Below are 26326 nucleotides of genomic sequence, written 5' to 3'. Positions count from 1 at the left end.
GTTGCAACTGGAGCAGAGGGGCCATTACTGATTTCTTCCATGCTGCTTTGCTCATCCCTGTGAGGATGCACCCCTGGAAGGTGCACTCTGGAGCTGTGGCTGTATTGCAGGGTGGCGTCAGCTCATATCCCCGCAAGACCTGTCTTGTGCTGGGCATCAGCCTGTGCCAGGGCTGGGGAGGGATTGAGGCTGAATCTGTAATGGATCCTCACTGGGTGATTGGTGTTTAAGGCTTTGATCTGCTGCTTCTTGATTGTATTCCAGCCCCTTGATGGAAGTTCTCAAGTGTAACCGAGCCCCACTAATCCGTCCTGGCCATATATAATGGATGGCAATGGAGTGAACACAAACATGGTTGAATATCAGTAACAGATGGCCATCAGGCAAGAGGCCCTGCTGCAAGAAAAGCCCTTGGAATGGGAGGAGACATCTTTTCTGGCAATTTGTTGGAGAAACAGGACCCAGCAATGCCTTTGGGGTACTGGGGGTAAGATGCAAGAGGGAGCCGCTAACCCTGGCAGACCAGAGCATGTGTTCTCCCTTGCCAGGTCATTTGAATGCTTTTCCACCAAGGATAGAGACGTTTTCCTTGCTCTGCAGCAAGGTTCCTCATCCAGCACCCACAGCAGCAGCATCCACATCAGGACAGCACCATGGTGGCTTCTGGGAGGATGGAGCTGAGCCCCAGCAGGAACAGGGACTCCCACAGAGCCGGGGGCACTGCTAGGAGAGACCTGGAGCAAGGGACTGATCCAGCGTGGCTCTGTGGTGCTGGCAGGTTTGGCAGCATAAGGCATTCCCAAACATCAATTGGCTTGAATTTGACCTGCATTATGGGCTGTGTGTGTTTGGGCACAGTCCCTGGAGAGCAGTGGAGTCCTTCATCCTCTTCCCTTGCTCCTCCTGCTGTCACAAATGGATGTTAACTTGCCAGGATTCACTTTCAGCCTTGCTGGGCTTTTAGGAGGAGCAGCAGGAACTGCCCCAGTGTTCTGGCTCCACACAGGTCCCAGTGGGCCACGGTGGTTTTGGCGTATGCAAAAGTGAAATAAAAGCCATGGTCTCCAGAGAGCTAGCCAGCTGAGAGAGGATGAATGCTCACATTAATGTGTAATTAGTGTGCAGTTACGGCTTCAGTTCTTTTGGCAGTGCAGAGTTAATTACAACTGAACTGTAAAGCACTGCACATGGATTTTATTTACTGCCTTATTAGTGGCATCTGTTCTCCCAGGGAAATGTCTCAGCTGTTTGCTCTTGTTCAAGGAAACCAGACTGATTTGGGTTGGAAGGGACCTTAAAGCTCATCCAGTTCCAACCCCCTGCCATGCACAGGGACACCTTCCACTAGACCCACGCTGCTCCAAGCCCCGTCCAACCTGGTCTTGAACACTGCCAGGGATGGGGCAGCCACAGCTTCTCTGGGCAACCTGTGCCAGCTCCTCACCAACCTCACACAGACAAATTTCTTCCTCGTGTCTAATCTACCTTTCCCCTCTGCCAGCTCAAAGCCATTCCCCCCTTGTCCTGTCACTACAGGCCCTTGTCAAAAGTCCCTCTTCATATTTGTTGTCAGCCCCTTTAGGCACTGGAAGCTCCTCTAAGGTCTCCCCAGATACTTCCCCAGGGTGAACAAGCCCAGCTCTCTCAGCCTGTCTCCATAGCATAGCTGCAACAGCCCTCAGAGCATCTTCATGGTCTCCTTTGGACTCACTCGCGCAGCTCCACGTTCCTCTTGTGTTAAGGTCCCCGGAGCTGGATGCAGGACTGCAGAACTCATTGCACAGATGGTCCATGCTAACTCACATGCCTGGGCTGGAAAGCAACCTAAAGGACATGATCACACCACTGACTTTTCCTTTGGACCCTATTTATTTGTTGGATGCGTTGCCCCAGTACCTGACCCTGTTGCAAACCGAAAAAGAGCACCTGAGATGGGGAGGTGGGATACACCAGCTGAAAGTCATTTGGTGCCTGTGTGTGACAGTGGGGGTCCTCACCCAGGGCTTGTGTTATAAAAAGTGCTGCCTGGCCCACGCTGAGGTGAGAGACTGGATTCAAAGCATACAATTACAAGGGTAAGTATTTATTCATGTGTATGAAGTGCCTCAGCCAAATTGGGGCACCCAAATGGGGCTTTAAACAGGGTTGTTATATCCTTCAAGCATTCAGGTACAGTACATCCCTAACAGCCACACTACCAATTATTAATCACAATGAAACCTGGCAAAGCCATTCTGTTTCTGCAGCATTCTTGCTGCTTGTCTAATTTGATCAGGTGTCCCTGGAGTCAGTCTTGTTCTGATTACCTGGTCTAGTGGAAGGTGTCCCTGCCCCTGGCAGGGGGTTGGAACTGATAGAGCTTTAAAGTCTGTTCCAACACAAACTGTTCTGTGACTCTGTGATTACTCGGTTACTGATCTGTGATGCTAGATGATGCCAGTGGGGTTTCAAGGATGTGTTAGAGCAGCTGGAATCCTGGTGTTACCATTGTTGTCCCAGGGATAAAACTGTTATGCTTTATGCTATGCTTTATGTTATGCTTTATGGAAAAACAGTCCATGGTTTTCATGGACTGCTCAAAGCTTCCCAGAAGGAAAGTTCTTCTTTCCAGGGCCAGGGTGTCCTTTTGTTTCTTTTACTTAAGCATGAACAATACCAAAATTCTCCAGTAAAATTCCACTACCTCATCACATCACAGTGTATAACTAATACATATATATATATATATATATATATATATATATATATATCACAGAATCACACCTTCCACTGTATCAGGATGGATGCTTTCCTACTATAGCCTGATCAGAATTGACAGTTAAGGAAGGGATTTCTCATCACACTTGCCAAGCCTGTGACGAACCCAAACCTCCATCAGAGCTGCTGCTGCTTTTCAACAGCACCCGAGTGCTGGAGCCCCTTCATCCCTGGAGCCCCCCGGGAAGGTGTTATCTGCCTCAGGGACTCGGTTGCAGGCATCTGCCCCATGTGGGGCTGGTGGCAGTGGGAGGAGATCACTGCTGCAGGCAGCGGGAGCGTGACTCAGCCGCTCCAGCACACTCGGGCCCGCAGCAGCTCAGCAGGGACTGCTGCTGCAGCCTGATTCGCTGGGAAGCTACCAGCCTCCTGCCATCTCCTCCTCTCTGCAGGCAGCTCTGCCCTGCTCTCCGCTCGCTGCCTGTGCCTCCAGTGACAAAATGACCCGCCTGAGGAGACAGACACGGGGCTGAATCCCTAGGACAGGAGCGGAGAAGCTGGTGATGCGGCCGGAGGATGCTGTGGGCAAGGTACAGGCAGGCTGGCAGGGGGGTGGGCATGGTTCGTGTGCTCAGCGCTGCGGTCAGGGCTGTCCTGATCAGTTCTGTGACCACCCTGTGCAGCTGAGAGGTGACCCCTGGGATGAGGGTCCCTGTGGTGCCTGCAGTGGGGCAGGCCTGGTCCCTCGGGGTTGCAGCCCCCTCTCATGGAGGGGGGATGGAGGAAGGCAGTGGGTGCTTCTGAAGATGCTCTGCCCTTGGCCACAAGCCTTAAGAGCAGGTATTCAGCCTGGAGAAGGGAAGGCTCCAGGGAGACCTTAGGGCAGCTCTATTGCCTAAAGGAGTGACAGAAAATCCGGAGAGGGGCTTTTTACAAGGGCCTGTAGTGATAGGACAAGGGGGAATGGCTTTGGACTGAAAAATGGTAGATTTAGATTTGACATTAGGAAGAAATCCTTTCCTGTGAGGGTGCTGAGGTGCTGGCACAGGTTGCCCAGAGAAGCTGTGGCTGCCCCATCCCTGGCAGTGTTCAAGGCCAGGTTGGACAGGGCTTGGAGCAGTCTGGTCTAGTGGAAGGTGTCCCTGCCCATGGCAGGGGGCTGGAACTGGATGAGCTTTAAGGTCCCCTTCAACCCAAACCAGTCTGGGATTCTGTGATTCTGGGTTTTTGTCAGCACAGTTGTTCACCCTGGGGGTGCCCATGGAAGACCTGGTGTGAGAACCCTCCTGCATGGGCTTATGAGCTGCCTGTGGCCATGTCCCAAACCCCACCAGCCTCCTTGCCCTGGAGGACCGGGAACAAGAACTAAGGGTGTGTTTGACCTTGTTTTGACAGCTCTTTCTCCAGCAATCAGATCTGTGGTGGGTTGTGCTGATGCAGAAAACCAGTCTGCCAAAATCTGGCTCCTAAGGTAACTGAGGCTGTGTACTTGTGTTGGGACCTGGTTGCTGCTGTCCCTGCTGCCAGAAATGTCACAGCTGCCTGCAGTGGGGATGAAGTGAGGAGAACCCTGGACTGATGGACAGCCAGGTAGTGGAGCAGCCCGATGGTCAGGCAGTGGAGCTGCTGGGCAGAGTGTGATGGGGTAAATGTGCAGAGGCTGATGGGCTTCCCTGGGGCAGCGTGATACACAGTAAGCCTGGTTCACCACTCATGTGGCCCCTGTGTCAGGACCATGGCAAGGATCCAGCAGGTGTCCCATGGACTCCTCTCTTACCAGGAACGATGGAAAGGGTGCCTCAGTGCTTTATGTTCATGGGTAACCTTTTTCTTTCCTGCTGCACTCAGGATGGAGATGTTCAGAACCTCCCATCCTAGGAACAGGAGTGAGGAGGCTGAGTGGTTCAGGACACAGCAGCCATGGCCATGCGTGGCCGGTGCACCAAGGTGCTCCCCTCTGAACTGAACAAGGTGTGCTCCGAGAGAGGAGATGACCCTGCCACCCACCCCAGGAAGATGAGTGACTTCGAGGTGGTCCCCAACCTCCAGCAGAGCAGTAGCAGTGTCTCAAAAAGCAGGCGGAAGGCCCATTTCCCCAGCAGCAGCAATGAAAAGGCAAGTTCAGGAGGTGCTGAAAGAGGGGATGATTGCCCACACATGATGGAAAAATATTAATGAGTTATCTAGGGACTCATTAATGGGAACATTAATAACAGATCACTTTAGTTTTAGGGGCAGGCAGACAAACCCCAGACATCTGAGGTAAATGTCCAGCACTCATCTCTTGTCCTGTGGCTACACCTGGCTTTGTCCTTGCAGATAGCGATGGAGCTTGCTTTCACATCAAAAGAAGCACTCAGATCTGCTCCAAGCACCAGAGTTTCTAGCCCCTGATGTAACTTCTGCCCTTTGCAGAAATCCTGACCTCTTGCTGCTCTTCCTGCTCCCTCAGGAAAACCTCATCTCATGGATTCCTGAGAACATCCGGAAGAAAGAGTGCACCTACTTTGTCGAAAGCTCCCAGACGTCAGATTCTGGGTAAGTCAGACAGTCCAGGAAAGCAGGAGGGGTGTTTGTGACAAAGCTACAGCACCAGAAAATCCCACTTTTCTGTCAAGGGAGCTGGTGCCAAGGGGGGTCACAAATTCCTTTTGCACTGGTTCTTCACCCTACTGTGTGTCAGCGCATGGCTGATATCCGATGTCCCATGAGCAGCCTTTCTGATATTTTAATGCTCAGTCATTTCCATTCAAACTTCACCCAGAGCAACCTTAATATTTCTCCCCTAAATCTCTACAGGTGGAAATACCTTTTTTTTTAAGTTTCCCCCAAAACATCTTTGTTTCTGCACAAGCTTTGAGCTGGATAATGGGCTGGGTGGGAGATGCTGGTGCTTCTGGTGTTCTTAATGAGAACACCAGTGCCTCTTGCCTGGGCTGAGGGAGGTGGCCCAGCTGGGCTTTGCCTTCCAGCTTTAGCCGGTTTCCAGCAAAGCTGGTGGTGTGTATTCCAGGAGGATCGTGTGTGAGTGTGGCTACCTCAGGGAACAGCACCTGGAAGATGCTGCCAAACCTCCCATCTTCCTGGGGAAGGAATGGGACCCCAGAACGCATATCCGGGAAATGCCAACAGACACCTTCGGTGATATCCACTTCAGAGGCCTGGGACAGAAGATGGGAAAGGTCATCTGGTTTTTCTGTCTGTTGTGCATGGGGAGACAGTGTCCAGGTCTTGCCATGGCAGATGAGATGCAAGTATTCCCCTCCTGGATGGGAGGAGGATAGGGAATTGTGGAAATGCTCCAAGGGCAACACTGACCCAAGCAGAAGAAGGGGGTTGGGACAGGAACCCTCCTCTCTCCCAGCCCTGTACCAAATCCATTTCTGAAACCATGAGCCTAACCTTCATGCTGTAAGGAGTGCTATTCCTTGTCCTTAGGTTTGTCTTTGGAATGCACAGTCCCAGGGAAGCGATTTGGAGCATGGTCATGTACAAAGACCTGGGGCAACAGCGCAGGACTCTGCTGGGAAAATGGCATGGGAAGCCCCTGGTTCTTCCCTGGGACAGGAGGCTTGTGGTGGAGATGCCTTGTTACTCTGACCCTGTTGTTTTTACCCAAAACACTTTTATGCTCCCTTTTTTGCAGTATGTACGCGTCTCCTCAGATACCCCTCCATGGGTCATCTACCACCTCATGACACATCACTGGGACCTCGATGCACCCAACCTGCTCATCTCAGTCACCGGGGGAGCCAAAAACTTCATTATGAAACCAAGGCTGAAGAACATCTTCCGGCAAGGGCTAGTCAAAGTGGCCCAGACCACTGGTAAGAGATGCAGAGGCTCCCCTTTGATTGAAGTGGGAGAGGGGCCCATCATCTGGCTATGGCTAACTCACTGTGTTCAGTGAATTGGGCTGCTCTGGGGATACTGAGTTGGCCCAGAAAGCCTGTAGGTCACCATCTGGTCTGCCACCCCCCGAAATGGACTCTTCTTACTCAATCACTGCAAACAAGTTCACAAAGAGCTGGGCTTCAGATGCAGCACTGTGCTAAAGAAGGCATCTCCTCCGCTGCCTGGGCTTGCTGTAGTGGGCAGGCAAGACACCTTCTGGGAGATGGAGCATCTCCAAGGTGTTCCTGCAGCTGTACAGGGGGATGCCAGGAGATTGCTGTGAGCAGAGCTTCTCCCTTCCCAAGCCTGTCTCTGACCCCCAGGGGCCTGGATCATCACAGGGGGGTCCCATGCTGGTGTGATGAAACAGGTGGGAGAGGCGGTGCGAGACTTCACACTGAGCTGTGGCCACAAGGACAGCGAGATTGTCACCATCGGCATAGCCACCTGGGGGACCGTGTACAACCGGGAGAGCCTCATCTGCCCCATGGTGAGCCAGGCAGAGCCAGCGCTGCATCTGCTTTGCCTGTGCTTGGTCTGCTGGGGAAGCCCTGCCAAGGACTGTGGTGGGAATGGGTGCTTTGAGATGTGCTTGTGGCTGGCAGCCCTGGTAAAACCCAGCTGCGCCAGGAGGAGTGATGATCCCAGCCTGGTATTTGCTGAGAAGCCCCTTTACCCTACCCAGTGTCTTCTATAGGTGCTGCCCTTCTCCTGGGAGGGCCTTTGTGGGTGTGAGGGCAGGTGGAACAGAGACAGAGAAGAAAAGGGCAAAGCTGACATGAGGACTGCAGGGGGGACACGAATGGCTGTTTGGCCAGACTGCTCCTGTCCCACATGCTGGCCTGTTCCTGTCCCACAGGCTGGTTGCTCTGGGCATCTGGTGCTCCTCTGCAGGCTTCTTCCAGAGTCTCTCCTTCTGCATCTTACAGGGTGGCTTTCCAGCTGAGTATGTACTGGATGAGGAGAACCAAGGCAGCCTGTCATGCCTGGACAGCAACCACTCCCACTTCATCCTGGTGGATGACGGGACTCACGGGAGGTATGGGGTGGAAATCCCCCTGAGGACCAGACTGGAGAAGTTCATTTCAGAGCAGACCAAGGTGAAAGGAGGTAACAGTGACACATATCCAGGTCTGAGGCAGGGAAGGGCGCAAGGTGGGATGGGTCATCCATTGGTAAAATCACAGAATGGTTTTGGTTGGAAGGGACCTTAAAGCTCATCCAGTTCCAACCCCCTGCCATGGCCAGGGACACCTTCCACTAGACCAGGTTGCTCCAAGCCCTGTCCAACCTGGCCTTGAGCACAGCCAGGGATGGGGCAGCCACAGCTTCTCTGGGCAACCTGTGCCAGGGCCTCACCACCCCCACAGGGAGGGATTTTTCCCTTGTGTCAAATCTAAATCTACCGTTTTTCAGCCCAAAGCCATTCCCCCTTGTCCTGTCACTACAGGCCCTTGTAAAAAGCCCCTCTCCAGATTTCTTGTTGACCCCTTTAGGCACTAGAAGGCTGATAATGGGTGCCCATCCTGGCCTCTGTTCAGAGGGGAGGCTGTGGCTTCCCTGAAGGATCCAGACAAGGATTTTGAGAGGATTGTCATGATAAATGTGGAACCCAGTTCCTCAGTGATACAAACCAAAGAGCCAACTGATTGACTTATCAGGCCACAAAAGGGTCCCCAAAGCTTGTGATGCTGAGCTGATCAGGGAGAGTTGTTTATCCCAATGGGCCAGGCCTCAAAGGGGGCTCCCTGGTGGTATCTTCTTGTCTGTAGATGATCCTCTGCTCTAACACGTGTGTACACACACTCCCCCATGTGCCTTTCACATTCACACCTTGCCTTTCACATCCCACTGCTCGGAGGGGACCGCATTCAGGTGCATGGCAGTGTGCCCCACAGGGAAGTGATCCCGGGCTCTGCTTCCTTGCAGGCGTTGCCATCAGGATCCCCATTGTGTGCGTGGTGCTGGAAGGAGGCCCAGGGACACTTGACGTAAGGAACTACTCCTGCACGGGATGCTGCTTTTAGGTGTCACACATGGTGCCACACCAGCTGCAGGAGTGCTGCAGAGTAGCAGGGTGGCTCTCAGAGAGGATCTGCCGGTCTCTGGGCAGGACTAAGGACCAGCCTCCCCGCTCTGTTGCAGACCATCTACAACGCCATCACCAATGGGACCCCCTGTGTGATTGTGGAAGGGTCTGGGCGTGTGGCCGATGTCATCGCACAAGTGGCCAGCCTGCCTGTGCCCAAGATAACCATTGCCTTGATCAGGCAGAAGCTGAGCGTGTTCTTCCAGGACACCTATGAGCAATTCACTGAGGGCAGAGTGGTGGAGTGGACCAAGAAGGTGAGCCTCGTGCAGGCAGACAGCTCCTCTCACTGAGCTTGTGGAGATCGAAGGGGACCCCAGGGCTCCTTACCTGTGACTAGGAAGGCTCCCAGTGTGAAGTTTAGGCTCATCTCTTCCAACCCTCCATCTTCCCCAGCCATGCTCAGCAATGTCCTGGTGGGCACCCAAAGGGCTCAAGCTCTGCTCCTCCACGACTGCTCCCTTTGGGCAGAGGTACCAATTGGGATTGACCCCAGCCAGGCTGGGAGATACAGAGGGTCTGCAGACAACCCAAGATGAGTAAGGAATTGCCCCACACAGGATAGAGGCTGCGGGAACCATCAGGGAGGAGATGCAGCTGCTGATCGCTTGCCCATGGCTCTCCTTGTAGATCCAAGACATAGTGCGGAGCCGGCAGCTCCTGACCATTTTCAGAGACGGCAAATATGGCCAGCAGGACGTGGATGTGGCCATCCTTCAGGCCCTGTTCAAAGGTGAGGGGTGGGGAGCTGCCTGGGAGGACGGGGTGAGATGAATGAGATGGAGGTCACAAGTCACCTCCTGCAGCTGCTCGACTTATGGGGTCACCAGAGAGGTCCCCAAAACCGTGATGCTGAGCTGATTGTGGAGAGATACTTATCCCAGAAGGCCAGGCCTCCAAGGGGGCTTCCAGGTGGTATCTTCTCACCATGTAAACGATCCTCTGTTCTAACACATGCTCTCTGCATGCAGCATCCCGAAACCAGGACAATTTCGGTCGTGAGAACTGGGACTACCAGCTGAGGTTAGCTGTGGCCTGGAACAGGGTGGACATTGCTCGCAGTGAGATCTTCACAGATGACCACGAGTGGAAGGTAAGGCAGTACCTGTGCTACTGCTCCGGTCAGGCTTACAGCTTGTCAGGTCCCACTTGCGGACTGTGGGTATTGCGGGTACCTCAGCTGTGCCTAAGGACAGTTTGTGAGGGCATTGCTTTTGGACCCTAAACTCCCACTACATTGCCAGGGGGTCTTAATCTGTTTTGTTTTCAGAAGTGCCCTCAAACATCCAAAGCAGAGGTGAGCACACCCTGCAAATCATTACTTGTAAAGGTCCTATTTGTTTTAACAAAGATGACTGGTATTTTAGTCAAAACCACTGCCTTTTTAAAGATGATCCACCAACTCAGAGCCAAAAATACCTCTTGCTGCTCACACCACATTGTCAAACTCTTCTCAACCGACCTGGTGCTCCGCTGCTTAAACCTCACTAGAGTGGGGCAGTGAGCAGCATGAGCCAGTCTGCCAGCCCACACCGGATCCTGCTGTTGGGAAGCCAAAGCTAAGCAGGGATGTCTGTCCTTTCTGATGGGGCTGTGGGACTTGGAAGCGATTTTCCTGTTTCATTCAACAGGTGAGGTTATGGCAGCCCCCATACCTTTTGTGGGACTGGGAAGGGCTGGTGGGAGCTAGTAACTGTGTAAAGCTACACAGCTCAAGAGAGATCCACAGCTTTGTCAGAAAGGGAGGACAAGGCAGGCTCTCAGATTAGCTGATGCAGGCCAGGGCTGCTACATACACTGCAGCCCTGGACCATTGTGGCTGGTATGAAAAGCTGAAGCGAAGCTGTGTCATAAGGTCAGCAGGTACCTTCCTGCCAGGATAAACGTGTAGCCCCTTACCCATGGGGCTTGCTTTCATTTCTGGACACACACAAAGGTTGCCTTGGAAAGAAAAACCCCACAAAGGCTGAACTGGGTGGCCATCGGGGCAGGCAGCTGAGAGGAGAGGACATACTAACCCTCTCTCTTAGATGCCCCACAAGCCCCAGTACCTCCCATCTGCTCTCACACCCAGAAGCTCCTTGTGTGCTCAGGGGTAAAATCTTCCCCCTGAGTGAGGAGCATGGTGAAATCCTGCTCTGTGGCCATGGAGACCCTCACCTCTCCTCTGGCCTGCCAGCCAGCAGATCTCCACCCCGTGATGGCGGCCGCCCTGATCTCCAACAAGCCAGAGTTTGTGAAGCTGTTCCTGGAGCAGGGAGTGCGCCTCAAGGAGTTTGTCACCTGGGACACCCTGGTTTACCTCTACGACAACATGGCACCATCCTGCCTGTTCCACAGCAAGCTGCAGAAGGTTCTGCTGGAGGAGAGAGAGCACACGGCCAGCTCCAAAATGCCAAGAATCCAACTGCACCATGTCTCCCAGGTGCTGCGGGAGCTGCTGGGCTGCTCCACACAGCCTCTCTACCCCAAGCCCAAGCACACAGAGCGGCCCCGGCTCTCCATCCCTGTCCCACACATCAATCTGAACGTACGTATCTCCAGGTGATGTGGTGGCAGGGTTGCATCTGGGAGGAGAAAGTGGGCTCAAGAAGCCATCCTGGGGGTTGCAGCTGGGTGTCTGTCTTCTTGCCTGCTCAAGAATCTCACTCAAAGACCCTTAAAGCCCTATCCAAGTCTTCTGCCCCCTATTCAAGGTGTGACTCCCACCTTCCTACACTGGCAACACCGTGTGTGCTTGTGATGCTGGTGGGCAGGACCCAGTGGGGTGGGTGCACTAGACAGGCTGGGCACATCCCCACATGATCCTGGCCCTGCATTTCCAGGCAGCCATCCCGCTTGGCCACCCTGCAGCAAAAGCCCTTCCGTGCATGGAGGAAGCAGGCACTCAGGGGTCAGGAGTGGCTTTGTGTTGAGGGGCTGTCTGCTCTCTGCAGCTGCTTGGTGGGGAGCAGCTCTGACCTTGCGTGCCTTGCAGGTCCAGGGCTCAAGTCTCCGGTCCCTCTACAAGCGCTCTGCTGGCCGAGCCACCTTCACCATGGACCCAGTCCGTGACCTGCTTATCTGGGCTGTGGTCCAGAACCACAAGGAGCTGGCAGAAATCATCTGGGCCCAGGTATCACAGCCCAGAGCTGCTGGTCCGAGCTGAGAGGCTCAGATGGAGCCAAACCTCCCAGGCCCAAAAGGAAATATTGCATCTGCTGGGATTTGTGGCAACAGGCGAGCTGGCCCATGGCAGTGCCCGAGCCTGACCCACAGCCAAATGTGAGACAGCTGCTGAGCCTGGTGTTCATCCCCAGCCACACCATGAGGCAAGATCCCTCCCTTCCCAGCCAAGGATGCCCCATCCCTGGCAGTGTTCAAGGGCAGGAAGTTGGACGGAGCTTTGATAAACCTGGTCTAGTCAAAAGTGTCCATGCCAATTGCATGGGGTTGGGATTAGATGATCTTCAGGGTCCTTTCCAGCCCAAACAGTTCTGTGGTTCTATGATGCTATGAAAATACATGCTGTAGGCAGAGGTGATGTGCTGGGCCAGAAGTGTGCTCTTCCTTCCAAAACCTGAGAGAGGGTTCAGTACACTGCAGGCAGGACACAGGGGCACGGTAGCTGGAGAAGGCTTCCCTCCATAAACAGCACCCCAGTTTAAACACAGAAGCAGAGTGGCTGGCAGCATAGTGACCATGCCATGCAGTCACACCGTCCCATCACTCAAGGCTTTCCACAAGGAGAGCATGGTTAACCCCAGATTCCCCATGGCAGTAGGTTTCCTACTGCCCCTGCACCCAGAGAGGAACACAGCTCACAGCAAGCTGTCCACACTGAGCAGCAGTCTGCTTGGGACATCCTCCTTCCTTCCCTGTGGGAGCTGTGGAGGGCTTGGCAGGACTAGTGGGACCTGCAGGACAGGACGCAGATCCCCATGCTCTCTCTGGCCTCTTCTGCTCCAGAGCCAGGACTGCATGGCGGCCGCGCTGGCCTGCAGCAAAATCCTGAAGGAACTGGCCAAGGAGGAGGAAGACACAGACACCACCGAGGACATGATGGCTCTGGCTGAGGAGTATGAGAGGAAGGCAATTGGTGAGCAGGAGGGAGTCAGCAACACGGAGCTGCTCTTGCACCCCGCAGGGAGGGCTGGCTGGCTTTGTGCAGGAGGTGTCTGGAGTGAGGGGTGTCTGTGGTCAGTGATGCCAAATGGGGAACCCCTCATCAAGGTTGGGGCGGTGGGGCTGCGAGGGCTGTGCCTGCGTGATGGGAGCACAGAGGGTGCCACTGTGTGGTGTAGTGTCCAGATCCTGCTGAAAAGGGTGGCTCTGTGGCACCTTTCTGAGCGCCAAGATGGTCCAGCAGCTCAGGCGTGTCTCCCTGGTACCTGCCTGGCCAGGTGTGTTCACAGACTGCTACCGCAAGGATGAAGAGAGAGCCCAGAAGCTTCTTACCCGTGTCTCTGAGGCCTGGGGGAAGACAACCTGCCTGCAGCTGGCATTGGAGGCCAAGAACATGAATTTTGTGTCCCATGGGGGTGTCCAGGTGGGTTCCCAGCAGTGGTGCACGGAGGAGAAGTGCCTAAGTGTCCCCTGCCACTGATCCAGGGTTCCTTGTTGGCAGCAGTGGGGCTCTGTCCTTCAGCCCCATTCTGACAGGCAGGCAGGCTTGGTCCTGTAACCAGTGCTCCCCTTTCTCCCTCCTCACAGGCCTTTCTAACCAAAGTCTGGTGGGGGAAGATGTGTGTGGACAATGGGCTTTGGCGGGTTATTGCATGCATGTTGTTCTTCCCACTTCTCTACACCGGCCTCATCACCTTCAGGTACTTCTCGCTGCTGGGGCATGTGTGCACCAAGGCACAGATTTCCTCCAGCCTCGCCCTGCAGCTGGCTGGGAGAAACTGCTGTGGCATCTTCCTGGGCAGCTGAGCCCCTCTTCCTCACAGGGAGAAGAGGCTGCAGCCAATGGGCTGCCTGACACGGCTCCGAGCCTTCTTCACAGCGCCTGTCGTCATCTTCCACATGAACATACTCTCTTACTTCACCTTCCTCCTGCTTTTTGCCTATGTCCTGATGGTTGACTTCCAGCCAGTGCCGTCCTGGTGGGAGTACCTCCTCTACTTCTGGCTCTTCTCCCTAGTGTGCGAGGAGACCCGACAGGTATGCGGCAGGCAGAAACAGGGGCTGAGGAGATGAGATGAGGAAGAGACACCCTCTGTGTGCTTATGGAAGGTCCTATGTAGCTCATGTTCCTAAGTTCCTTCTTATGTCACCATCCGTTCACAGAGGTGCCAGCACAAGGGACTGCCAGATCCCCCCATTTCTGAGGCCAGAGAGCCTTCTTGGCTGTGTCTGGCCTGGCTGGGTACCTGTAGAAACACATGCTGTTTTGAGCTGAAAACATTAGGAGCTGGAAGGACCACCTCTTTCCTTGGGCATTTATTTCCAGGCTTTGCTTGATATTCAGTTTGCTTCAGCATCTCAATGCTTTTCTTCACCTGACTAAAATGCCCCATATCTTTGTCTATCCCCATGCTCCTTCTATATCCAAATCTCCGAATCACCCCGTAGAAAAGGTTAACTTTGGGTAAGCAAGAGGGTCCAGTGATGGCAGTAGGTCTATGTGGTCCCTCCCCACCACAAGGCACGTGAGTATCTAACAAGGCTTTCACTGAAATACCAATTCCTCTTCTCTTCCCAACAGCTGTTGCATGATCCAGATGGGTTTGGAGTTGTGAAAATGGCTTCCCTGTACTTCAAGGACTTCTGGAATAGGTTGGACATCTGCGCCATCCTAGTCTTTATCACAGGGCTGACTTGCAGGTAAGTTGCAGAGCCACTTGTGGCTCAAGCCACAGCTGCAGGCTACAAAACCAGTGTGAGATTTGTGCACATTTTTTAATTGCAATATCTTCAAAGGCCAATGAGGATGGCTTCCCAGGGAAGTGGTGGCATCACCGTCCCTGTAAGTGTTCAAAAAACATGTAGATGAGGCCCTCAGTGATATGCTTTAGTGGTGGTCTTGGCAGTGCTGGGGTAATGGTTGGACTTGATGATCTTAAAGGTCTTTTCACAGAATCACAGAATCCTAAGGGTTGGAAGGGACCTCAAAAGATCATCTAGTCCAACCCTCAACCTGGTTGGGAAACTCACTGGTACTGCAGAAATGTAATGCTGTGAGATCAGAGAAAGGCCAACACTGGTGACACTGAGATGTTCCCTTTCCTCTCTTCTGTGCCCAGGCTGATCCCATCAACTTTGTATCCCGGGCGCATCATCCTGTCACTGGCTTTTATCATTTTCTGCCTGCGTCTGATGCACATTTTCACAGTCAGTAAAACGCTGGGGCCCAAGATCATCATTGTGAAGCGCATGGTGAGAGCTCTCCTCCATCCTGCCAGGGATGATCAGCTACAGCAGCTGGATGCCTGCCACCAGTGTCACCCTAATCTGATGCTGGAGTGGGGCTTGCTCTGGGACAGTTTTGTTTCCCCTTTGTTTTTTGCAGATGAAGGATGTCTTCTTCTTCCTCTTCCTGCTGGCAGTGTGGGTTGTGTCCTTTGGGGTTGCCAAGCAGGCCATCCTGATTCACAATGAGGAACGTGTGGAGTGGCTTTTCCGTGGCGTGGTCTACCACTCCTACCTGACCATCTTCGGTCAGATTCCCTCCTACATCGATGGTAAGGGACAGTGGCCTGTGACTGCATGTGGCACGATCAGAGTGGCTGTGACAAGGCTGAGGAATACCAAGCTCATGTCGCAGCGTGTCCAGCTCCTGCCTTTCTGGCCCGTGGAAGTCATGCACAGGGCTCCTCTTCAGGAACAACATCAGGCCAGGAGGGAGAGATGACAGGGCATGGGGATGGAGCCCTGCTCCACCACACTGGGACTGTTGCCACCAATGCAAACCCAGGAACTGCACCTGCACAAGCAGTCAAGAGAGCACACTAGCAAATGCACAAGGCCATGGGTCTACCCAGCTCAGTGCCACAGCTGCGAAGCTGGTGGCAGTGAGTGGAGGACCTGGCATGATTCAGATCTGAGGTCAAATCTGTGTCTGGTGCTAAGCTCCCTTGATGCTGGCCTCTTTCAGAGAGCACAGTGTGCTCCCTGAGACACCACAAGGGCTGACTGCTGTGAGTCATGCTGTGCTCCCTTGCAGGCGTCAACTTCAACATCGACCAGTGCAGCCCTAATGGGACTGACCCCTACAAGCCCAAGTGCCCAGAGACAAATGAGGACAACAAGAAACCCATCTTCCCAGACTGGCTGACAGTCATCTTATTGTGCCTCTACTTGCTCTTCACCAACATCCTCCTCCTCAACCTCCTCATCGCCATGTTCAAGTGAGTCTGACCTGGCCCCATGGGCCTGACAGTGAAGCCTTGTTTGCAGGCTTGGGCATGGCCAGGGCACTGCACACTGAGAAAGCACAATAAGGGTCCTGGGGCACATGCTGACCAGAGCATAGGAGTGCTTTGAGGGGGGCTATAGATATGGTGGAAGAAGCAGGTGCAGGTCAGGGCTGATCAGGGAGCCTGGTATGAGCTGGGGCACTATACGGACACTATGTGCCCTCTCATCCCCATGGCACGGCTGACACCGGGGCTCTGCCCCAGCTACACCTTCCAGCAGGTCCAGCAGCACACAGACCAGATCTGGAAGTTCCAGCGGCACGACCTGATTGAGGAGTACCATGGCCGCCCGCCTGCACCTCCACCCTTCATCCTCCTCAACCACCTGCAGATCCTGGTCCAGCAAGGCTTGTTCCGCCGGCCAGCCACGTACCACAGGCAGCTCAGTGAGGACCAGCATCTCCCCTCCTGCCCTTCTCCCCCTCCCTGGTGCATGGCACTGTGCACCAAAGCACGTGGCTTGATGTCTGGGCTGTGTTACTGGGCTTTGGGGTGCCCAAGGGTCTGACAACTCCTTCCCCTGGCAGAAGAGAAGCTGGAGAAGAACGAAGAAGCTGCCCTCCTCTCTTGGGAGATGTACCTGAAGGAGAATTACCTGCAGAACCAGCAGTGCCAGGAGAAGCAGAACATGGAGCAAAAGATTCGAGACATTGCACAGAGGTACCAGCACTCCTGAGACAGGGACATACTTCAGTCCTCCAGTGCCCCAGGCAGGGAGGAGAGGGGATCAGAGCAGGGGTGGCTGCTGAGGGGGTTCCTCTCTGCACTGTCCCTCCAGGGTTGACATACTGGCAGAGCTGTTGGACTTGGACCGGGTGAAGAGGACAGGGCTGGTGGAGCAGAGGCTGACCTCTGTGGAAGACCAGGTGAGGCAAAAGCTGAGCAGCTACGTAAGGAAAGTTGAGCTTTCTAGGGACTGAGTCAACGGACCTGGAGCACAAGAGAGAGCTCCTTTAAATCAATGCCCCTTCAGACAGGAACAGGTTTCCCACAGAAGCGGTGGCTGCCCCATCCCTGGCAGTGTTCAAGGCCAGGCTGGATGGGGCTTGGAGCAGCCTGGTCTAGTGGAAGGTGTCCCTTCCTGTGGCAGGGGGTTGGAACTGGATGAGCTTTAAGGTCCCTTCCAACCCAAACCATTCTGTTATTCTGTAAAAACAATAACATGTGAGATAAAAAGCATTATGGGAAATGTTCTGTTTGATTCCAAAATGAACAGGATGAATGTGCAAAGTGGTGGGATAAGCCTCTGCTCCCACGGTCGCCCAAGCAGTTAGATCTGACCCAGCTCTTATCCCAGGAGGACCCTCCAGACCTCTGGACATGGGGCACTCTCTGTCCCCTCGCTGTGGAGCTGTTCCACACGAGCAGGGAGTCTGGTGTGCAGTGAGGGTCTGGGAGGGTGGTGACCGTCCCCTCTCACACACAGGTGCATCAGAGCGCACAGGCCCTCAGGTGGATAATGCAGGCGCTGCAGGACCATGGATTCAGCGCAGGCGAGCGTGTGCCATCTGCGGGTAAGCGGAACCCATCTCCATCCCAGCAGCACCGGGGGAGCCCAGGGATCAGCAGCATCCCCATGGGGAGCCCAGCCAGCCCCCTCTGCAGAGCCACAGTTCACAGCACCAGGCTCAGCACCCTGCTTTGCAGGCCCTCACTGTCTGTGTCTGCCTCACAGGCTCGGGCAAAGCCTTGGAGACAAAGGAGTTTGACCTGGAGAGGAAACCCGAGGAGAGCCAGTCCCCATACCATGTGCTTGCCCGAAACCTCCTGTACCCAGGGTCCCACACCCGCCGCTTCCCTGTGCCGGATGAGAAGGTGCCCTGGGAGGTAGGAGCTGTGGTCCTGGGCAGCAGGGCTGGTAGGGGGCACGATGGGGCAGATCCCCATGGCAATGGGAAGAAGAACAGACCCCGTGTCACACTTGTGTCACACTTGGGAGCTCCTGTTGTTCCCAGCCCTGGGACAAGGGGGTTCCTGGAGCAGCTTATGAGACTCTGCAAGGGAGAAGGAGAGGTGAACAGGCACCATTCCTTCTGGGATCTGCAATGCTAGGGATACCTGGTGATGACTGGTTAGGAAGCAGAGAGTACAGCCACCTACCTCTGCAATTCCTGAGTCAGGGCTGGCTCACGGTCAGGGACAGGATCTGGCACTGGCTTCCACAGGGGCATGAGTGAGAGGCACCAGCCCCCCAGCCAAGACCCTGAGCTCAGTCCCCAAGCAGGACCTGGAGCCCTACATTCCTCGGGAGGTGATGCCACAAGCTGGGCAGAGGATGGGACTGGGGCAGACAGCGTCTCCAGGGTCCCTGATATGCCATGTGCTCTGCAGGTGGACTTTGCACTATACGACCCTCCCACTTACTCTGCTGAGCACAAGGACATGGCTGTGCAGGACCCGTTCAGCCTGTGAGTGTCGCTCTGTGGCTCCCTACTCCTCTGCCCCTTCCCCTGGGTGGCATAGCCAGCCCTCCCTGCCGGGCTGCCTCCTGCCCCCCAGTTCCTTGGAGTCTCTCCTGAAGATCAACTACAACACCATGGACGGGCTAATCGACCGGCAGAGCTTCCATGGCCTCTACACTGTGCAGGATGGGCTGCCCCTGTGAGTGCATCCACCATGGGGGCAGGTGGACTTCGTGGGAGATGGGGTGCCAGTTTGTAGGCAAAGCACCAGAGAGACAGAGAGTTCAGTATGGCCTATATGCACTCATCCCCTTCCCACTTCCCTACAGCTAATGGTGGGGTAGGGATAATGGCATGCATCATCCTCATGACTGTTCCCCTCCTTGCCCTTCAAAAAACTCCAGAGTCCAGAAGAGGTGCAGTGCACTGGGGGAAATCTGGGGAGCAGTACAGGGCTTTTATCAGCATGGTGCACAGACGGTCCCTGGCACCATCACAGCATACTTGCTCTCTTCCTGCCAGGAACCCCATGGGCAGGACGGGTCTGCGAGGCCGAGGGAGGTTGCACTGCTTTGGTCCCAACCATGCCCTGCACCCCGTTGTGACCCGGTGAGTGTGTGAGGACAGAGAGGTGTCCTGCTCCAGGACACAGATGGGGAGGTGGCATGGAAAAGGGGGCACAGAGCCATCTGAGAGAGACCAGGACCTGGCAAAACCCACCCTTGCCTGTTCAACCACTGCTGGGCAGGGGAGAGTTGAGTCCAGCTGCAGCATAACAGGGGCCTCTCTCACAGGTGGAGGAGGAATTTGGATGGGTCCATTATAAGGAAGAGCCTGAAGAAGATGCTGGAAGTCCTTGTAGCACAGTACCCGCTGTCGGACGTCTGGGCTCTGCCTGGGGTAAGAGCTGGTAGAAACCAGCTGGTGTGGAAGGGTCTGGGGAGATGGGTCCAGCTGAGAGCTGGATGTCCTGCAGAAAAGGGAAGAACACAGGCAGGAGACACAGCCTTGTCCAAGGAGGTACCTCTGCCCTTCCTGTAGAGCATTTGCATGTGGAGCTGTGATGCCAGCAGTGCTGGGTGAGCAGTGGTCCTGTTGCGGACCCTTACCCTGACCCACTGCCTCCTGCTTCTCCCCCATGGCTTCAGTTCTCACATGTCATTCATGTGGGCATGTGAAACCATTGGCAGAGAGTCCTTCAACAGAAAAGGAATGAATCCAGGGCTGAATCAGGCAAACTCAGATATCTGCCTGGGCACACCTGAGGACTTCTGGTGGGAGAGGGAGGGGAAAAGGGAAGGAAAGAGGAATCACTGCTGATTGCTCTCCCCACCAGAGCTTGTGGCATCTTCTGCAGTGGTGGCAACTGCCTGATAGCCAAGCTGGTGCCAGTGAGGAGGCTGGGCTGGGCTAATGGCAGGTCCCACGTCTGACATCTGCTTTGGCACAGGGGTCACTGGAGCCAGGTGAGACATTGCCACTAAAGCTGAAGTGGATCCTGCGCCGGGAATTCTGGCCCCAGTTCCAGAGCTTGCTGAAACAAGGCACTGAGGTGGGAGCGTGTGTGTGTCCCAGTGGTACAGAGACATGTGGGCATCACAACAGTAAAGGGACATGTGGACATCATGGTGCTACAGGGTCACATGCGTGTCCCCAGGGTACAGGGGCAGGGTGCATCACCCCTTGGCCAGTGCTCCCACTGGGGAGGGATGGCTTGGGGAGGTGGAAACACACTGTGATAGTCTCGCACCATGCAGGGAGGCAGCTCAGGGATCCGCCACACACACCAGTGTCTGTGCCTGCTGTGATTGCTCTCCACAGCTCCAGGTGCAGTGGTAACAGGGTGATGGTCTCTAGAATAGCAAACAATCTGTGGCACGATGCCCCATCACTGCCTGTTGGTTCACTTAGAAAGGTACTAAGGCCTCTGCTCATGTTGCACTCCTTCACTGTGCACAGGTACACAAGGGGTATCTTGATGACCCCCGCAACACAGATAATGCCTGGGTTGAGACAGTCGCTGTCAGCGTGCACTTCAGCAGCCAGAATGATGTGGAGATGAAGCGGCTGAACTCGGTATGGGTCTTTCTGCAACTCCCTGACCCAGCTCTCTGGGGAGCCACATCTCCAGGCCCACATCTCACCTTCCATAGGACTGGGGTTCTCCAGCTGCATGCAGTGGAGGAAGCACATGGGGATGAATATGGGGTGCCATTGCAACAGGGGCCGCAGAAAGAAAGGGCTGGGCACTGGAGGTGCTGTTGAGCATGTCTGGCATGGCTCCTCACTGGCAGTGCATACATGATGCCTCTGGTCCCCTTCTAGTTTCTTCAGGGCTGTGATCCGGAGCTGTGCATCCGCTGGCAGGTGCTGGACAAGAGGATCCCCCTGCATGCAAACCACAAGAAGCTCCTGCACAAGGTCTCAACTCTCCTCAATGCCTACTATTGAGTTCTCAGACACAGGCCAGGGCTCCTGCTGCCCCAGACCAGGTTTTGCTTGGGACCTGCAGCTCTACCCCAGCTCACCTGTGAGACTGGAGACCAGATACTTTGGTTGCCTCCATGAATGTGCATTGCAGGTCTCTGTCCCCTTCCCACCAGCTGGGGACAGGCGCTGTTTGGGCAGTACCTACACAGCATCCTGGTCACCTGAGCCACCAGGATCAGCCCCAGGCTGTGTCTTGGTGCTTCCACATCAACCACAGCACTAGCCCAGGGCTTGGGCCAAGCAGAGCCACAGGGCTGCTCCTGCAAGGTGTTCCTTCTCTCAGTTCCTACATGTGCTTTGCTTCCGAGTGGGCACTGGAGACTTGTCAATCCCAACCACACTTCTACACAGGACATCCATAGGGCACCTCTGCTCCCCTGCTCCTGCTCTGCTCCCTGGAAGCCCCATCACCACAGCTCCTGGATGATTGCCCTGGAGAAGGATTGGGATCTTTCACACCTAAAGGTCCTAACTGTCATGCAAGTCAGTCCTGTGGCAGCTGTCCCCATATCTCTGGTTGCTCAGACATAACAACATGGTCGTGATCTGTGATCCAGCACTTGTGAAGGTGTGAGATGCTCTTGGCTTATGTACCCATGGTTTCACAGCTCCACACAGGTCCAGTCCCCATGTCCCATACTGTTACGTGATCCTGCATGTGTATGCTGAGCACCATGTTGTAGCTGAACTTCCTGCTGTCTGAGCCAAGGCACCAGCTAAATGTCACCTGCCTGCCCCATCCCCTTGGGCACCTGGATGGAAAGGGACAGCTTGCTGGGACCCAGGTGATCCATACTTTGCGGTCCCTTGGGCAGGTAAAAATAGGAAAGAGGACATCATTTTGTCCATCCCAGACATCTCTGCTCTCACTCACTTATTTTGTGCCTGCCATGGGAGAACAAGGCACAGTGGAGACATCTCTCAACAGTCCAGAACAGCCCCATGGTCGCATATTATACCTGAGACTGCTTGGGGTGGGACTGCAGTTCCCCCACCCTCTCCCAGTGGATTAGACGCTGGCCAGCCAGGGCTACCCTTCCCGCAGTGGTGGCCACCACAGCACAACTGCAGTTTCACCAGTGATGCACTGGGGCTTGTCGAGGGAAGGGTGGGTGTCAGACTGGCAATTTATTCAACCCAGCTCAATAAACCATGTATTAAACAACTAAAGGCTGGTGGTCTGTTATGGTGTTTGATCAGGGAGCATTCCTGGAGGCTGCATTTGGAGCACACTTCCAAAATGAGCCTAGTTTGAGTGCTCTTGTTGCACAGACTCACTTTGCTTGCAGAATCATACCCCAAATACTCGCTGCAGAGATGATATGACACATTTTGAGTCAACTTGAGGAGCTGCTGGAAAGCCAGCTGTGTGCCAAAGCAGCGGCACTGTACCTCCTCCCATTGCTCTTGGCCTGCTCAATGTCTGCTCATGGTGGCCCCTCACCATGCTGTGCCGAGGACCAGGGGACCGGCTGGGGAGGGAAGAGGCAATCGCGCCTTACAGCAGCTGATAAAGCTTCCAGCCCTGCAGCCCAGAACCGGAGCAGCAGCCACAGCCTGAGCGCCGCTGAAACCTAACGAGCACCACTCAATCGCGGCACCAAAGGGCTCCGTGCGGCCACTCGCGCAGAGCACCCGCGGCAGTGCTGCCGGTGACCCCACCGCCCCTCCGCCCCCTCCCGCTCCTCCCGTTTCCCCGCGCCGCCCAGGTCCTCCCCCCGCGCCGCCCCTGCGCCGCTCGGTGCCACCGCGTCGGCCCCCTCCCGTCCCGCGGCCCCGGCGGGAGCAGCCGCAGCAACAGGTGGGGCCGGTGCTTGGCCCGCAGCCGGGGCCGCGGCCGAGCCGCCGTGCACCGCAGCCGCAGCCGCAGCGGAGCGGAGCTGCCCCGGCCGAGCCGGTAAGTGACCCCGGGACAGCCGGGGCGGAGCGGAGGGGCGGCGGGCTCGGTTCTGCTGTGCGGAGCGCGGCGGGGCCCCGGCTTCACAAGCCCCTCGCTCGGGAAGGTCCGGCTGCGAGCCCCCGGTTGGGCATCGCCCTGCACAGGCTGGGGTCGGGCTGGGCGGCTGCGGTCCCTCGGAGCCCTTCCAGGGACGGGGGCAGGCTCTGGCAGCCGCTGGGAGCCAGGATGGCAAAGTGCATCCCTGCTTCCCCCTCCAAGAGACCCCGGTATCGTTTGCAGGGCCAGAGGGATTCTCAGGCAGTGTGACTTAATCTCCCCTGGAAGACTCCATTGCACAGTCCCACACCCCTGGGCAGGTACACAGGCAGGTTCACCATCAGCGTCCTCAGGTATGAGCATCCCCTGAGTGGTACCCTGAGGGTGCTCACACCTGAGGGATACTGGTGCTTGAAACATGCTCTTAGCAGGAGAATGCCGTTAATTAGGAGGATGCTGTTACCAGGGGGATGCCTATATAAGAAGGATGCTGGTACTAGGGGGATAGGGGTATAATAACTTGGTGCCCAGCTAGTTTCCTGATGAAATCACAATGGACAATTTCATTCCAGGGTGAAAGGCTCCCTGAACTGGCCAGGGTACCATCCCCTCCCCTCCCCCAACTTTGCCCTCCGTGGGGCTCTCTTCCCCCCAGCCTGGCCAAAGCAGCAGGAGAGGTGCAAGTAGCACATAAGGGCAGAGGAAAGGAAGCCCATGTGCTTCACCTCCCTGTCTCATTCCCAGCAGGCCTATGGTGGCCATGGGGCTCCCAGATCACCCCCCTTATTGTGATAGTCAGTGGCTCTTCTCTTAAGCTCCAGCTTCCTAAATAAGGCTGTTAAACCATACTCTTTGTTTACTTTAAAAACCAAAACCACCTCCAACCCCCTGCTTCAGCAAAACCCTTGGAAATGTGGCTTGAACCAGCTCATAGACCAGATGGGGAAAGCAGAAGAACTCTACATCTTGTTATTTAAACCTTGGTGGTGATTAAGCCGGTCTGATAACACAGGGAATCTGACTCATCTCCTTTTTTTTAACATTCGGGGTTGGAGAGGTAGGAATTTACTGCTGCTGTTCTCCAGCAGCAAAATCACTGCATCCCACATAGAAACTGACAGCAGGCTGGGGCACAGGTACCTAGGCCATGCCCACCTCAACACCCACATCCTGCAGCACCCACTGCCTGCCCGGGTGGCCTCTGCTGAAATGGGGCAAGAGGGGAGGGTTTTTTAATCTGTGCAGCTCTATGTCTTAAGCCAAATTAAGATATCCTGGAAAAGATGTTAGAGGGTATCATTCCACCCTTGTTTTCTGGGCTCCTGAGCCCAGCCTCTCACTGCTTTGCCAGGGCACATTACACGTGAGACGTAAGTGGCATTCCAGGAAATAATGCCGTGTCATATCCCCTCCACCCTCTGCTTCCCTCCAGCAATGGGAGAGGCTTTGCAGGAGCACAGAGGAGCCGCCTTGCTGCCCAGGAGCTGTTGCAGCCGCCGGGGAATCGCCAGCAGCCATGCCGAGCTGGCTGGATGCAAGATGACCCTCACGACTACACCAGCAGCCAGCGTGGCCCAGGCTTTCTTTTACCTGCTGCTGTGTGTCTCTTGGGGCAGCTCCTGCCCCCCAAGCTGCCAATGCACAGAGCGGGCAGGGGCGAAGGCCGTCCTCTGCAGCTCCCGGCACTTGGAGGAGATCCCGAAGGACATCCCCAAAGACGCAGTGTTCCTCAAGCTGGACGCCAACAGCATCACCAGGATCCCCAGCAATGCCTTCAGGCATCTCTCCCACCTGGAGGAACTCGATCTCTCCAGGAATGCCATTGAGAAGATCGACAGGGCAGCTTTCAAAGGGGTGGCTGCTGGGCTGCGTACGCTCGACCTCTCCAGCAACCGCATCCGCAGCATCCCCAAGGAGGCCTTGCTGGCTCTCAATGCCAAGCTCCGGCTGGCCAACAACCCCTGGCACTGTGAGTGTGCCTTGCAGGAGGTGCTGTGGGAAGCACGGCTGGACCCTGACTCCGTCCAGGACATCACCTGCCACACGGCCCCACGAGAGGAGTACGTGGGCAAGCCGCTGCTCCAGGTCCTGGATGCCGGTGTCAACTTCTGCAGCGTGCGCCAGAGGACCACGGACGTGGCCATGTTCATCACCATGTTTGGCTGGTTTGCCATGGTCATTGTCTATGTGATCTGCTATGTCCGGCACAACCGAGAGGACACCTGCAAGCACGTGGACTACCTGAAATCACTGCCAAGCACCCAGGGCCATGCTGAGACCACCAGCACTGCCCTGTAGCGCAGGACTGGGACATCCCTTTCCCAGCTTCTCTGCAGAGAGCCAGTGGCAACCTGGTGATCTTCAAAGCTTCTTGATGGGATTTTCCAGTTTTTGCTCCAGTCCTGCAAATGAGTGCCACTGACTTCACCCCTCCCAGTGATGGTGGCCTGAGTGTGAGCAAATGGCATGGGGAGGGATGTTGGGACACCCCATGCAGACCTGTCAATGGAGCCCAGACTCCTGGGGAAGACTCTCCTACACACAGACCCCTTCTCCCCTGCCAGGGCTGGGCTCACAGGGAAAGCAGTCCCAGCCACGTGCTTGTGGTCCATGTGGTTTGGAGAGAACAAGACCCTGGGAGAGACAGATGAAGGTAGGGGATCTTGTGGACTTCTAGGAAGACCTGGAGCCTGGGATGCAGAGGGAGGGTAGCTTTGTGCAGTGGGATCACCCTGTCCTGGCTCTAGTGAGGGACCAGCCTTGCAGAGAGCATGACATCAGGCCCAGTCACCCTACAGCATCTCAGCAGCCTCTGCCTGCCAGCAGCAACCTGGGGGTGATGTCCCAAACCTTTGATTTCTCAATAAAACCCTACGTGTAGGAAAAGCCTCGGGGTTTGCACTGCACTGTGAGCTGGGCATCCAGGAAGGGTGGTGGTGCTTGAGGGGTTTGCACTTGTCCTAATTCAATCTGTCCCAAATCAGACCAGCCTAAATCCAATGTACCAGTGTGACTGCCATTAAGCTACATCCCCTCCATCCTCACCTCATTCTGCTTTGAGCAGGAGCCAGCTGGCCATATGCTGCCTTTGCATCTCACCTGGTGCATCTTGCCTTATCTCATCCTTGCTCAGGGCCGCATTAGAGACACAGACACTGCTCATGGCTCAGGGCAGAGGAAGCAGATCAAGTTCTGCCTTGTTTTACAAGCAAGAAATGGACCTTCCCATCAGAGCCAACTGCAGTCACAGCTGAGCTGGGGAAACAGGAAGCTCTGCAGGGTCTGCCTGTGGCGGCTCTCCCACACTTGCACCCCAGGGCAGCTCAGGCCATCACCTACCCAGCCCTTTCTTGGGGGGCTGGAAACTTCTTCCAGCAGGGCCAGGGAAGGCTGAGCAATGTGCTGAGCCAGGCAGGAAAGG

General features: G+C 55.3%; 2 protein-coding genes across 5 annotated transcripts; both read left to right on the top strand.

The window, feature by feature from the left end:
• The first annotated feature begins 3095 nt into the window (after window positions 1-3095).
• On the top strand, window positions 3096-22139 carry TRPM2 (transient receptor potential cation channel subfamily M member 2). 4 transcript variants are annotated; one of them, XM_062611164.1, is made up of 33 exons: window positions 3123-3287; window positions 4546-4812; window positions 5150-5235; window positions 5711-5879; window positions 6344-6524; window positions 6915-7081; window positions 7521-7701; window positions 8521-8582; window positions 8737-8937; window positions 9311-9413; window positions 9652-9773; window positions 10860-11210; window positions 11658-11795; window positions 12629-12758; window positions 13063-13208; window positions 13373-13485; window positions 13609-13822; window positions 14367-14485; window positions 14905-15037; window positions 15171-15342; window positions 15825-16008; window positions 16282-16463; window positions 16605-16737; window positions 16856-16943; window positions 17504-17591; window positions 17753-17904; window positions 18409-18485; window positions 18577-18678; window positions 19002-19088; window positions 19274-19379; window positions 19930-20031; window positions 20439-20555; window positions 20805-22139. In XM_062611164.1, exons 2-33 carry the CDS (start codon window positions 4618-4620, stop codon window positions 20928-20930), a joined length of 4527 nt encoding a protein of 1508 aa, XP_062467148.1. In that variant the 5' UTR covers window positions 3123-3287; window positions 4546-4617; the 3' UTR covers window positions 20931-22139. The 4 variants fall into 4 exon arrangements, with proteins under 4 accessions (XP_062467147.1, XP_062467144.1, XP_062467145.1 ...); XM_062611160.1 differs by lacking the exon at window positions 4546-4812 and having other exon boundaries at window positions 3113-3287; window positions 5150-5223; window positions 5687-5879; XM_062611161.1 differs by lacking the exon at window positions 4546-4812 and having other exon boundaries at window positions 3113-3287.
• A 601-nt stretch (window positions 22140-22740) lies between these two features.
• Window positions 22741-26316, top strand: LRRC3 (leucine rich repeat containing 3). Its single transcript, XM_062611183.1, has 2 exons — window positions 22741-22866; window positions 24338-26316. Exon 2 carries the CDS (start codon window positions 24340-24342, stop codon window positions 25201-25203), a length of 864 nt encoding a protein of 287 aa, XP_062467167.1. The 5' UTR covers window positions 22741-22866; window positions 24338-24339; the 3' UTR covers window positions 25204-26316.
• The last annotated feature ends 10 nt before the right edge of the window (window positions 26317-26326 follow it).

This window comes from Pezoporus occidentalis, unplaced genomic scaffold (genome assembly GCF_034315485.1).
Source record: "Pezoporus occidentalis ecotype Australia unplaced genomic scaffold, CSIRO_AGI_Poc_V1 ctg151, whole genome shotgun sequence".
Taxonomy (NCBI): Eukaryota; Metazoa; Chordata; class Aves; order Psittaciformes; family Psittacidae; genus Pezoporus; species Pezoporus occidentalis.
This window is presented reverse-complemented; position numbering and strand designations above follow the sequence as displayed.